General features: G+C 37.6%; 1 protein-coding gene and 1 long non-coding RNA gene across 3 annotated transcripts in view; one reads left to right on the top strand and one right to left on the bottom strand.

Annotated features, from left to right (window-relative positions):
* Nucleotides 1-9,408: 9,408 nt before the first annotated feature.
* The window catches only part of PLPPR4 (phospholipid phosphatase related 4), a 42,737-nt gene continuing 38,849 nt past the window's right edge, over nt 9,409-13,296 (bottom strand). For both annotated transcript variants that reach the window (XM_045478391.1, XM_045478392.1), the window contains one exon: nt 9,409-13,295. In XM_045478391.1, coding sequence (XP_045334347.1) covers nt 11,970-13,295 — 1,326 coding nt within the window. In that variant the 3' untranslated portion in view covers nt 9,409-11,969. The remainder of the gene's footprint in view (nt 13,296) is intronic.
* The window catches only part of LOC123598305, a 51,267-nt gene continuing 48,704 nt past the window's right edge, over nt 10,734-13,296 (top strand). The window contains exon 1 of the long non-coding RNA XR_006712533.1: nt 10,734-10,784. This is a non-coding gene — a long non-coding RNA (uncharacterized LOC123598305). The remainder of the gene's footprint in view (nt 10,785-13,296) is intronic.

Below are 13,296 nucleotides of genomic sequence, written 5' to 3'. Positions count from 1 at the left end.
GCTCAGTTTAGAGACAGTAGTCATGACCTAGCTGGTCATGGATTTTGGGAGAGGCCCTTATTTTTTTTCTCTAAGATATATCTAAAGTTTCTAAATAAACTATAGTGTTTCTTAAAAAATAATTTAAAAAAAACAGAATTAGTAATTTGATTTACCTTTATCTTAAAAGATAAAGTGAACTCATATTAGAACAAGGCTTCTGGGGGCACCTGGGTGGCGCAGTCGGTTAAGCGTCCGACTTCAGCCAGGTCACGATCTCGCGGCCCGTGAGTTCGAGCCCCGCGTCAGGCTCTGGGCTGATGGCTCAGAGCCTGGAGCCTGTTTCCGATTCTGTGTCTCCCTCTCTCTCTGCCCCTCCCCCGTTCATGCTCTGTCTCTCTCTATCCCAAAAAAAAATAGAATAAACGTTGAAAAAAAAAAAAAAAAAAAAAAGAACAAGGCTTCTGATCAAATGTATTATTGAAAAAAAATCAGTACTTTTTTTGCTGCTGATAAAGAGTTTTCCAGGCTAAATTCCCATGATGGAATTTTGGTGAATTTAATGCATTGTTCCACTTCCCTCCAAATCTGGGTGCCTCCTCCAAGCTGAATGAGTGCACATTTTTGAGCCTGATAATTCTCCATGAAGGGGGGAAAATTCCAATTTTTTTTGTGTGGCTCACCATCAAAGATACAGCTGCAATCCAGGAACCCTGGATATTAAAATCAGGTCTGTCAAGAGCTAGTTAGTGAGCTTGACAAAGTCCTTGAACTTCTTGGAGTTTTTGCCTGTCATTTTTCAAATTGAAATAGTAATATCTAGTAAGTTGGGAGGATTTAATAAAATCATGTAGACAGATAGTTTTTTTCAATGCCAAGGCCCTGTAGTAAGCACTAGAAATACAATGGTGAGTAAAACACAGTTCCTGTCCACTTGGTGAGTATGGCCTATCACAATGGTTTCCAAATGGTTTCCAAAATGTTAGTGAGAATAATCATCACCTGAGGTATTTACTAAAAGGTGTAATTGTTAAAGTATGGACCACATTTCATTTCTTATGAAATGATCACTGTTTTATATGAAATTATTTAAAGCCCTTTAACTTAAGCACATGTATTTTTAAAAAATTGATCAAGAGGAGCTTGACTACTTTTGGGGCGTCTGGGTGGCTCAGTCAGTTAAGCATCTGACTCTTGATTTTGGCTCAGGTCATGGTCTCAAGATCACAGGGTTTATAAGATAAAGCCCCACGTCTGGCTCTGAACTGACAGCACTGAACCTGCTTGGGATTCTCTCTCCCTTTCTCTCTGCCCCTCCCCCTCTCATTCTCTCTCTCTTTCTCTCTCTCTTTGTCTGTCTCTCTCTCAAATAAACACACATTTAAAAAAAGAGAAAAGTTTGACTACTTTCAAACAAAGTTTCATCAGTAACAGTATATATTTTGGACACAGGTAAAAATTTAAATTTAAGACTGGAAGATTCAAGACATTTGGTAATATACACTGACTCATATAAGCAAAGCAAAAAAAATTGACAGGGGAGGAAGGATTAATTAGAGAGGCAAGAGAATAAAAGCACCCTTTAATAATATGTCTTATTTCAATAACTGCATTTGGATTGGAAAGTTAATTGGAAGGACACACTTTAAGATCTTAGCAGAGAGATCTCTACTACATTTTTGTTAGTATTTTTCTCTCTTGATCTGGAAGATGAATGATCAATGGTAAAAAGAAGTACTGAAAATCTACGGAAATATATTATAAAATGGTTGCCCACTGATCTTTGTACTCTCTCCATAGTTGTGCCTTTTCCAGAATGTCATATAATTGGAATTATACAGTGAAACCTTTCAGACTGACTTCTTTCACTTAGTAATATGCATTTAAGTTTATTCCATGTCTTTTCATGCTTGATAGCTTTTTTGTTTAATTGCAGGAAATTAATTTTTAGCACAAAGTTTTAATGTTTTCACCTCCTATGTTTATCATCTCCTGTGGTTACTTGAATACATCTATATAGATGCATATATGTGGTAGTATGGAGAACAAAAGAAAGGGATAGTAACAAGAACTTTTGACTTTTCTTCATCTTCCTCCTCATTAAATCCATGTGAAAGGAACAGCATCCTATTAAGCTACCATGCCTAATAGTTCTTGATGGTGACAAGCAAAGAAGTCAGTGGTGGGCCACTGTGAGACTAGAAGAAGCAGATATCAGTACAACATGCTGAGAAGCAGCTGGTGGGTGGAAAACTCAAGATAGGATCTGAGTTAGCAACCTGCCCAGCTTTTCAGGAAGGGTAGGGATGTTGCTCAAGGTCACAGAATTGGTGAGTGATCCAGCTGGGATTGCACTCAAGTGTTCTGCATTTCTAAAATCTGTTTCTGGAAGATAGACATGCTGAATGTAATTGACAAATATTTGCCAACTGAATAAATAAAGGAATTATTTTGGTGTACCAATAATATTAGAGATGACTTTATTTGGATTAATTAAGGTCACTAGACATTCTTAGAGGTCATGGATAATGCCATTGAGGTAGAGATGCAACTGTAGTGAGGTCAATGGTTTACTAAGATGGAAAAATACATCTGGGAATAGAAACCTGGAAATGTATTTTTAAAATGTTAAATTTGAGATAATTATAGATATTTAAAGATAGATATCAATCAGACAGGCAGTTGTGTATTTAGTTCTAGATTTCTAGAGAGGAGTGAAGAATAGAGATAAGGAAGTCATACAACATTTTCCAAGAATAGGAACCAATACATATATACTGCCATACAGTGTTTCAAATGATTTGCCTATATTTATTTATTCATCTCCATAACAACCTTAAACTATTATGCTTATTATACAGGCAAGAAAACTGGGGCACACAGTAGTTGGAGCTGGAATCTGAACACTTGTCAGCCTGATCCCAAAGACTCATTACTCCATAATTCTGGAAATAATTGTGATACCCTAAGTGGTGGATTAGGTGGGAATAAGAGACCAGTGGATATGCATGAAATAAAGAAATTACTAAAGTCCCTGGACTCTAATGTCTGATTTTGAATTTGAAAAATAATTTAGAATGCTGACGATAAAGTGGGCTTTCTTTATTTTTTCTTTCTTTCTTTCTTTCTTCCTTTCTTTCTTTCTTTCTTTCTTTCTTTCTTTCTTTCTTTCTTTTCTTTCTTTATTTTCTTCCTTCCTTTCTTTCTTTCTTTCTTGCTTTCTTGCTTTCTTTCTAAATGATGGAAGAAGTAAGTATTCCTTATTGGCACTTTCCTGCACTGAGATTTCTGTGGAGGTGGGAAACATTTGAACAAACAACTGTTGCAAAATCATATCTATTGTGAGGAGACAGTTTGTTCCAAGAGATCTGGCTTATACAATGTCAACATTTGAAAAAGATGCTTCAAATAAGAAAAAGGAGAAAAATATAAATAACATATATTTGGCTTCAGAGTCTTGGAGGCAATTTCTGAGAACTGTAAGATTTCGGGGCACAATCAAATGGACAACCATTTCTTTCTCTTCCAAATCCTCTCATACTTTCCTTCACATGATGAATTCTGTTATTTACTTATTTTCATAATTTTTCACTTATAATAAATGGAACATACTGTACTCATTCAATGAACCTTATATTTATCAAGCACCTGTTGTGCTAAGAGCTGCTTATAAAAGCTTACAATTTAATGTGTAGTAAATATTCAATGCCTCATCAGTCAAATTGATTAATAATACAAACTGTATGATTAATGAATACATTGGTCATGCATAACAAGCATTTATAAGTATAAATATTTCATTCATTCATTCATTCATTCATTCATTTCAAATGTTTACTGAGTGTCCAACCTACATGGTAGGTGATGTGCTAAAGATTAGGGAATAAAAAATGAGCAGGAGGTATTCTTCTCTGCCCTCAGCATCCTTACATCTACAACTTGTGTGATTTTGAGTAAAGTCTTTCTCGTGCATTCTGCATTTCTCATGTGTGAAACATAGTAACCACAGTTATTATACCTAGAAGGATGAGTGATATGTCAAGTCCCTTCCAGCCCTAAATTAGAATAAAGGAAAAATTGAAAATAAAAAAATATTGACATTTAGCCTTGAAGGACAAAGGGGATTTTATCTATCATCTATCTATCTATCTATCTATCTATTATATGAAATTTATTGTCAAATTAGTTTCCATACAACACCCAGTGCTCATCCCAAAAGGTGCCCTCCTCAATGCCCATCACCTACCCTACCTTCCCTCCCACCCCCCATCAACCCTCAGTTTGTTCTCAGTTTTTAACAGTCTCTTATGCTTTGGCTCTCTCCCACTCTAACCTCTTTTTTTTTCTTTTTTTTTTCCTTCCCCTCCCCCATGGGTTTCTGTTAAGTTTCTCAGGATCCACATAAGAGTGAAAACATATGGTATCTGTCTTTCTCTGTATGGCTTATTTCACTTAGCATCACACTCTCCAGTTCCATCCACGTTGCTACAAAGGGCCATATTTCATTCTTTCTCATTGCCACATAGTACTCCATTGTGTATATAAACCACAATTTCTTTATCCATTCATCAGTTGATGGACATTTAGGCTTTTTCCACAATTTGGCTATTGTTGAGAGTGCTGCTATAAACATTGGGGTACAAGTGCCCCTATGCATCAGTACTCCTGTATCCCTTGGGTAAATTCCTAGCAGTGCTACTGCTGGGTCATAGGGTAGGTCTATTTTTAATTTTTTGAGGAACCTCCACACTGCTTTCCAGAGCGGCTGCACCAATTTGCATTCCCACCAAAAGTGCAAGAGGGTTCCCGTTTCTCCACATCCTCTCCAGCATCTATAGTCTCCTGATTTGTTCATTTTGGCCACTCTGACTGGCGTGAGGTGATATCTGAGTGTGGTTTTGAATTGTATTTCCCTGATGAGGAGCGATGTTGAGCATCTTTTCATGTGCCTGTTGGCCCTCCGGATGTCTTCTTTAGAGAAGTGTCTATTCATGTTTTCTGCCCATTTCTTCACTGGGTTATTTGTTTTTTGGATGTGGAGTTTGGTGAGCTCTTTATAGATTTTGGATACTAGCCCTGATGAAGGGGATTTTAAAACGGGGCACAAAGACTTTCCAGAGAGTTAAAAATAAACCACACACACACACACACACACACTCACACTCAGGTGCCCAGCCCTCCACCCCCATCCCCCCCCCCCCACCACACACACACAAATGAGGAAGCCAGGCCTCATGCAGCAGATAGGTTTGTATGGAGAAGCAGTGATATATAAGGATCTATAGGTCCTATTGTAAAGGGTCTTGAAGCTGGTATGACAGAACTGATCCTTAGCCCCCAAGGAGCCATTCTCATCCTTTTTCGTCTAATTAGAGAAGACACAAATTTTTAGCTGGGCCGGGGCCTCTCAGCTAGAGACTATATCCCCCGCCTCTCCTCCCACCAAGGAGATCTAATTTGCACCATTTGGGTAGATTACACATGACATATGAAACTTCTATGTCTTCTTCTTAAAGCTGCTTATCTTTTAATTCCTCCATCCCACCCCACCCCTGCTAGGAATTATGGCAAATGGAGACACTATGGAAATTGTGTGTTACAGATGGCAAAACCATGTCTCCATTTATGGGCTACTCAACTCTGTATTGTCTTGTGAGGTGGAATGGTACAGTGTGCAAGCTTTTGGTAGTGGCTTTTTCACTCAGCATAATTCCCTGGAGATTTATTCAAGTAGTGTGCTGTCAGTAGTTCGTTTAGTTTTATTGCTGAGTAGTAGTCCATGATTTGTTTAACCATTTACCCATGGTAAAATATCGGAGTTGTTTCCAGTTTTGGGCTATTAGTAATAAAATGAAGATGAATATGTAGGTACCATTTTGTGTGTGCATGTGGACATAAGTTTTCATTTCTGTGGGAAAATGCCCAAGAGTGTAGTTCCTGGGTCGTATAAATGTATACAAAAAAAGTTTTGTTTTTTTTAAAAGAAATTGACAAATTGTTTCCAGAGTGGTTATACCATTTTACATTTGCACTACCAATGGATAAGTGATCCAATTCTTCCACATTCTTGCCAGCATTTGGTATTCTTACCATTTTTTATTTTAGTCATTCTTATATGTGTATAGTAATATCTCATTGCAGTTTTAATTTCTATTTCCTAAATGACTAATGATGTTGATCACCTATTCATTACTTATTTGTTATCTCTATATCCACTGTGGTAAAATGTCTCTTCATATCCTTTTTGTTAAAGTTTATTTATTTATCTTTGAGAGAGAATGAGAGTGGTGGAGGGGCAAAGAGAGAGGGAGAGAGAGAATCCTAAGCAGGCTGCATGCTGTAAGCACAAAGCCTCACATGGGGCTCGAATTCACAAACTGTGAGATCATGACCTGAGCCTAAATCAAGAGTTTGACTCTTAACCGCCACTCAGGAGCCCCTCTCTTCGTATCTTTGTTCATTTTTTTTTTTATCTTACGGTTTTACTCTTTTGGTCTTTAATATTTACTGTTGTTATTTTACTGTTGTTTAATTTTTACTGTGTTTATTATTATTTGTTGAGTTCTGAGGATTTATTATATATCCTAGATTTGACTCTAAAAACATGGCCCATAAAGGGAGAGGATACATTGGACCTCATTAAAATGTGAAACATTTGGTCCTTGAAAGATCCTATTAAGAGGATGAAAAGAGGGCGCCTGGGTGGAGCAGTCGGTTAAGCGTCGACTTCAGCCAGGTCACGATCTCGCAGTCCGTGAGTTCGAGCCCCGCATCAGGCTCTGGGCTGATGGCTCAGAGCCTGGAGCCTGTTTCCGATTCTGTGTCTCCCTCTCTCTCTGCCCCTCCCCCGTTCATGCTCTGTCTCTCTCTGTCCCAAAAATAAATAAACGTTGAAAAAAAAAATCAAAAAAAAAAAAAAAGAGGATGAAAAGATAAACTATAGGCTGAAAGAGATATTTGCAAGCCACATACCTAACCAAGGACCGGTAGCCTGGTCCTAGTCCTAGGTCCTGAAGATTTTCTCCTATATTTTTTGCTAAAAGTTTTACAGTTTTACATTTACACTTAAGTCTTTGACCGATTTTGAGTTAATTTTTTAAAAGACTTTTTGGGGCGCCTGGGTGGCGCAGTCGGTTAAGCGTCCGACTTCAGCCAGGTCACGATCTCGCGGTCCGTGAGTTCGAGCCCCACGTCGGGCTCTGGGCTGATGGCTCAGAGCCTGGAGCCTGTTTCCGATTCTGTGTCTCCCTCTCTCTCTGCCCCTCTCCCGTTCATGCTCTGTCTCTCTCTGTCCCAGAAATAAATAAACGTTGAAAAAAAAATTAAAAAAAAAATAAAATAAAAGACTTTTTATACTTCCAGAAGTATCTGTGGAAATATCTGCCATTATTAACTTTAGATGCAGATTGGGAAAGATTGAGCTGAGAGTGGAGTGAATTAGATTTTCCTACTACTCAAAGATGGAGCATCTTTTCTCAGAGGGGCATCTCAAGCTAGAAGGTATAAACCACAACATGGAGGGAAGGGGGGAGAGAGAGTTGCTAGTACAGAAAATAAATATCTAGCTTTCTTCCTAAAAGGCAGTACCTGGGTGCAAAATGTCCTGAAGTGATTAAGGGAAAAAGGAGATTTTATGGGAATACAATTCTCATACTTTGTCTTTTTCAAATTCATTTCCCATTTGTCAATTGTACTATTTTGTAAAGCTAACATTAAAGTTTAGATAGGGTTTTCTCAAAGTCAATGGCTGAGAATCTTAAGGTAGGGGGAGTAAAGGAGATAAAATGGGCATTCAACAAATTCGTTAAATGGAATTTTACTCAGTTCTCCCTCATTATCATGGACTACAGCACACAATCACACACAATTAAGAGCTTTCATTGACTAACAACTGTATGGACAGTGAAATAAAAGTCATTTCTAGATCAAGGGACTTAGTTAGATATTCTTTTGCAATTAGAAAGCATGGTCACTGGGGATTTCCTGTAACTGGATCTTATCTGAAATATCATACTGTTACTGAAAGCTATATTTTCATCCAACTGGAGCATTTGATCTGAGAACATTTTAGAAGCTTTCTACAGATTAAAGTCAGGAGACACATTTAATAAACAGAGGAAATGAAATGTACAGTCAGAAATAGACTATTATCCATTTTCCAGGTTATATTTTCCTTTTAGAGTAAACCATTTTAATTCCTTTTGATTTCCTTATAATTAAATTACTATCTGAACCATGCATGTATTTTTTATATTTCCTTTGAACTGTAACATGGAATGACCCATAGATATCAAGTAAGTATCTGTAAAAGACAGAAATGATATACCCCCTATTGATAGCTTCTTATGTATATAATCCAGAATGCACTCACCTGATACCTGATGAGAAAGGTACTAGGATCAGGGGTACAAATCACCTATTTTGACATATTATATATTGTTAACATATTATGAAATGTTGATGTAGACTGTTAGCAACCCCATTGTATTGCTTATTTTAGCTTTATGATTAAAGATGACAATTCTCATTAGTTAGTTATGTTAAACCAGCAAGTTATTTCCTATTCTCTTGTCATTAGTTTTTGCTCTAGATAAAATACTTAATAATAATCCATAGAAATTTAGAAAAGACTTTAGGATATCTTTTAGAAGGGATAATAGAGCTGAACATCCCCATATTAGAGGTAAAAAATCAAGACTTAGAGAATATTAACATTGCATTTCAACTATTATAAGATGCACATTGTAATTCATATGATCATCTCTAAAATCAGTGTGTTTTCTATAATGAATAGTGTCTTACCATGTTGTTTGCCAGGTGGAAATCATGATGTAGTTGCTTGTTTATGCATGAACTTGTAGGCATTACTGAACAACTGTAACTTCACTTCAGTAAGTGGGCCACTTCAAGATCATTTGACTAAAGCATGAGTCCTATTGTGGCCTAAAAACTTGTGTTAATACCTTCTAGTGAAACATATAAAGTATCAGCAGTAAAACTCATAAAACAGATGCTAATAGCTTGGAAAAACAATCCTGGAATTAATAGTAGAGCATTCTTACAGAGAAAATCTGGCACGGGGGGTAATAATATGGAAGAAAAGAGGCACATCAACTACTCTTAGTCAAAAATTGATTCAGAGCAATTGGCCCTGACGTATTTTTGTTTTCATACTTTATAACATTGATATGTAAAATATCTATGCCTAAGTAAATCTAAAAGAGCTCCTTTAATAAGCATAAAATAAAAATTCTAAGTGATGAGGGAAAATTATGGCATAGTTTGACCAACTTTTGTTAGTCAACTCTCTTTCTTCTAAACAGTTATGAATACAATCAGTTCTGATTCATTCTTATTTCTTCAGATGTTTTCCTATAAGCCAAGTTATTATCCATTCATACTCTGAAGTAAAAAATCAAAATGTTCCAATTTTGATGAAGAAATTTAATCTTTATTTCTATGATGTTAGCACAATATACTCACACAATAGCTTTAATCTGTACTTAACAAAATACATTATAGCACTTTACAAACTTTATCAGTTTGGAAAACATTGCATAACATTTTATTAAACACAATACTTTATATATATTATATATATTTTCATAATTTTATTTACTTTAAAAAGATAATTACTCTCTTTATTCAATACTTGGTTTTATCAGTTAAAGCACAGCCTAACAAAGGAAGAAGTGCTCTCATTAGCAAATCAGATAAATAGAACACTAAGAAGAGATACCACCTGTTAGTCTCATTTATTTTAAATTAAGGTACCAGTGGAATGTAAACAAATATTTTTGTAATTTTTTTTACAAAAGATGTATTATCAAATATACATGCAGAGGTCTGAGTTCTAGCGACTATCATTATATTTCCTTAACAATGTGGTACAATTTGTTCAGTCATTAAAAACTGTAGCCTTTGGCACTTTGAGTAGAAAAAGAATATATCAATATTTATGTAAAGAAAAAAAAACCTTCAATGACTAGAGAAGTACTTTAAAATCTTTTGTTAAGAAATAGGAAAGATTAGGAAATATCATACTGCACCTGAAATGCTGCAGCTTTATTATTTTTTCTTCAGAGTACTAAAACCAGTCCACCTTCCTCTCTATGAAATGGCAAAAGCCAGTAGGAGTGCCGTGATGGTGGCGGTGGTGAGAAGTGGGGAAGGCAACATTTTACTCCCACTCCCCTCTCTGAGAAGGAAATTGCCAGAAGGGATATAGTTGAATCATATTTTATTGCCAGAGTTTTCAATTCTGCTGGTTTCAGCTAAATCCCTAATGCTCTTAGGAGGTTGGTTAACTCTAGAAAGCTTTGCCCTTTTCCTGTAGAAGTTGATAATGATGTGATAGTCTTTATCTCTTAACAACCCCTTCCTTCTGTTCTCACTGAAAACAGATCAGATCAACCAGCTTTGTTGTTACCTTTTATCCCCTTGGCAATCATCAAGTGTATATTAGAATTCTTAAGAAATGGTGTAAAAAAGGTTTGATACTAAATTCCAAGAACCAAATATTTCTCCACAGTTAAATTTTTAAGTTGGAAAACACCTCCAAATGTTTTGGTTTTATCTTCTTCTTATTAATATTTGTTTCCTTTGATTTAGGCTGAAGGCTTTATTCAGGATAGGTAGCAAAATTGTTGTTTGCATATTAAGCACAAAAACTGTGTCTATTTAGATATTTTGAAGAAATACATTCTTAATTTATATTGTGAGATACTTTCACTTATCAATTTGCATTTTTTTTTCCAGATTCTTCCTGTTGATGTCCAATTGACAAAAATATCTTAGGGAAGAAGGTAAAACCTAACTACTGTTGCTCTGATTTACTGGTTATTAGAATACAAAAAATTACTAATCTGGAACAAAACAGAGTTTTTGGATTACTGATTAAGATAGCAACCTAAGCCAGCTGGTTGGAGATGTCCAAGGGTAGACTCAACCAACATTGCTGGCAATGTAACCCACAATGTCAAGTGTTGGTTCAGATTTCTTGTTTATAAATTCACAGCAGTATATTTTGCTCAAGGAATGTCAACTGTTATTCTTGCTTTAAAAATAGAAAAACATATCTATGACATCAAAAAAATAATTAATAAATAAAGGAGGAGCCATAAAATGCAAAATATGATCACAACAATTTTGAAAAACTCTAAAACAATGTATTTTTTAAGTTATGCAAATTTACTCACTAAAAAACAGAATCATTAGTAGTACCTACACTTAAATAAAAAGTAAGCAGCAAGAAAAAAAAACTATGTAGAAAAGTACTAGTTATTCCCTTTCACTGAAAATATTCCTACACATTTTTTGTTGTTGAAGAAAGCATAATTTTGAGGAAATGCACAAAACTTTTTCATTTTTTGACTGTGACAGAGCCACTACAGAGAAGCTGCGGGGTGTCCTATTCTAACACAAAGCAGCCAGCGTCTTCTTAATACAGTAGCATTTCTTTGACAAGGAATTGCACGCCACTATTTCACAGCTAAATAGAATTTGAGAGTTTACATGGTATGTGTACTATAATAATCAGCACCACCCTTACTGGGCTGTAGGCGCAGATTCTGCAAAATGAATATATAATACTGCATGGCCTCTGCTGTAGGGAACCGAGTTCTGGATTCCCACAGCTAATTATAAAGAAAAATCCCTAAAGTTGGCACATTCAGGAAGTAAAATAGTATACACTGAAGGAAACCACTTTCTTCTGATACTGCCTTCTGCAAACCTTTTGAGTTTGAAGATAGGTCTTAAGATTCTTCACCTTATCATATTAATTAGGTTCTTGCATTGTGCTTTTCCCTCCCCTTGATGTGAAATCTACAAGCTTTGCTGTAGTAGTTCTCAAGAGTCATTGAGCTCGGGCTGATGGTAAGATGACCCAGTTTGATGAGAAGGCTTCCCAATCCACTGAAAACAGAGCACAGAGGGAGAATCAAGACATGGTCTTCTGGGGGGTCGCTCAAGGGATTGAATCCCATAACTCAATCCTTATAAGCCCGTGTTGGGGAGGTTCCCTTGTAGAAGATATTTCTAGTGTTTTCCGGGCTGTTACTTCTTTCAGGGATTAAGATGATGTTGCCCTTTCTCCGCAGGGTAGAGTCGCGGGAAGAAGAAACAGACAGCGTCTCTGAACCAATTTCGCTGCCCTCTACTGGGGTGACACGGATAGTGGTGATTCCATGGTGGTGATGCTCATTGTTATCTATGTTGCTTCTCTTGCGATCTCCAGAGCCAAAACTGTCTTTCAGGGACTCACAGCTTTCTGAGTCCCTGTTGAGATCGTTGAGCTCGTAAGTTTGGCGAAGGCTGCCCTTTTCAGGGGCTTTCCATTTCCAGGAGCCACTACCTTCGCCTTCGGTAGATGGGATCTGTATGATGGGCCTGTTGTTCTCCGGGTGAGCCTCAACTCTTACGATCCCACTGGGTTCGTGGTCTGTCAAGGTTTTGTAGCGGATGGAGCCAGTGCAGGAGACAGTGCTGCCTTCGGTGTTCTTGGGGCTGCTTTGCAGGACACCCTGCTGCTTGGACATTGCTATTACTTGCATTATTCGGGGCTGGCTGTTGCTTCTATTACAGGCCACGGTCTTCTCTGCAGCTTTCAACCACTTGGCCCGAGCAGAGCTGCTTTTGGGAGAGGTGCTTATGTTTTCCTGCGTCTCCTCGGGGATGTGCACTAACTGCGAGGACCCAGGGCGGGACTGGATGGACACTCTTGGTCCTCCAGGCATGCTATTGTTACATCCGGGGACAGTGCCAGGCTGGATCTTGAGGTACTGATTGCTGGGAGGATGGTGGTCTCCATTCACCCCTACTCTGGAGGGCTCTGAGCTTGACCTCATTTCTATGGATCTGGGTGGTGACTGTCCAGGCTCAGTCTCTATAACTTGCAGGGACAGCTTGCGGCTTTCATTCTTATTCTTCCACTGGGTGAGAAGCTGCTTTGATCGAGCAGAATCCATAGAGGCATGAATGGTGGCATTTCGTCTGACAGGGTCTTCTACGGATGGGGTGTTGGCTCTAGGTAGGGTATTGCTAAAGGTAACCATGTTCTCCTTCCCCATGGGACTCCGTGGAGTGATGATTTCTACATCAGCGTTTGCCCTTTTGAGGTTTGTCAGTGAGCTGGCATCTCTGTGATTTCGGTTGAGGATGCCTTCTGTGTGAGCAATTCCATCACTGCTGCTGCCATTTTTAGCCGATAATACTCTGCTGGGGTCTTGGTTGAGGTCTGTCAGAGACCTGAGGGCTTCTCTGTGCTGGAACATACTCTCTTCACTAGGCAGAAAATTTCCCACAGCATACAGGCCC

This window comes from Leopardus geoffroyi, chromosome C1 (genome assembly GCF_018350155.1).
Source record: "Leopardus geoffroyi isolate Oge1 chromosome C1, O.geoffroyi_Oge1_pat1.0, whole genome shotgun sequence".
Taxonomy (NCBI): Eukaryota; Metazoa; Chordata; class Mammalia; order Carnivora; family Felidae; genus Leopardus; species Leopardus geoffroyi.
The sequence above is the reverse complement of the archived record's forward strand: the minus strand, read 5'-3'. Positions and strand labels throughout refer to the sequence as shown.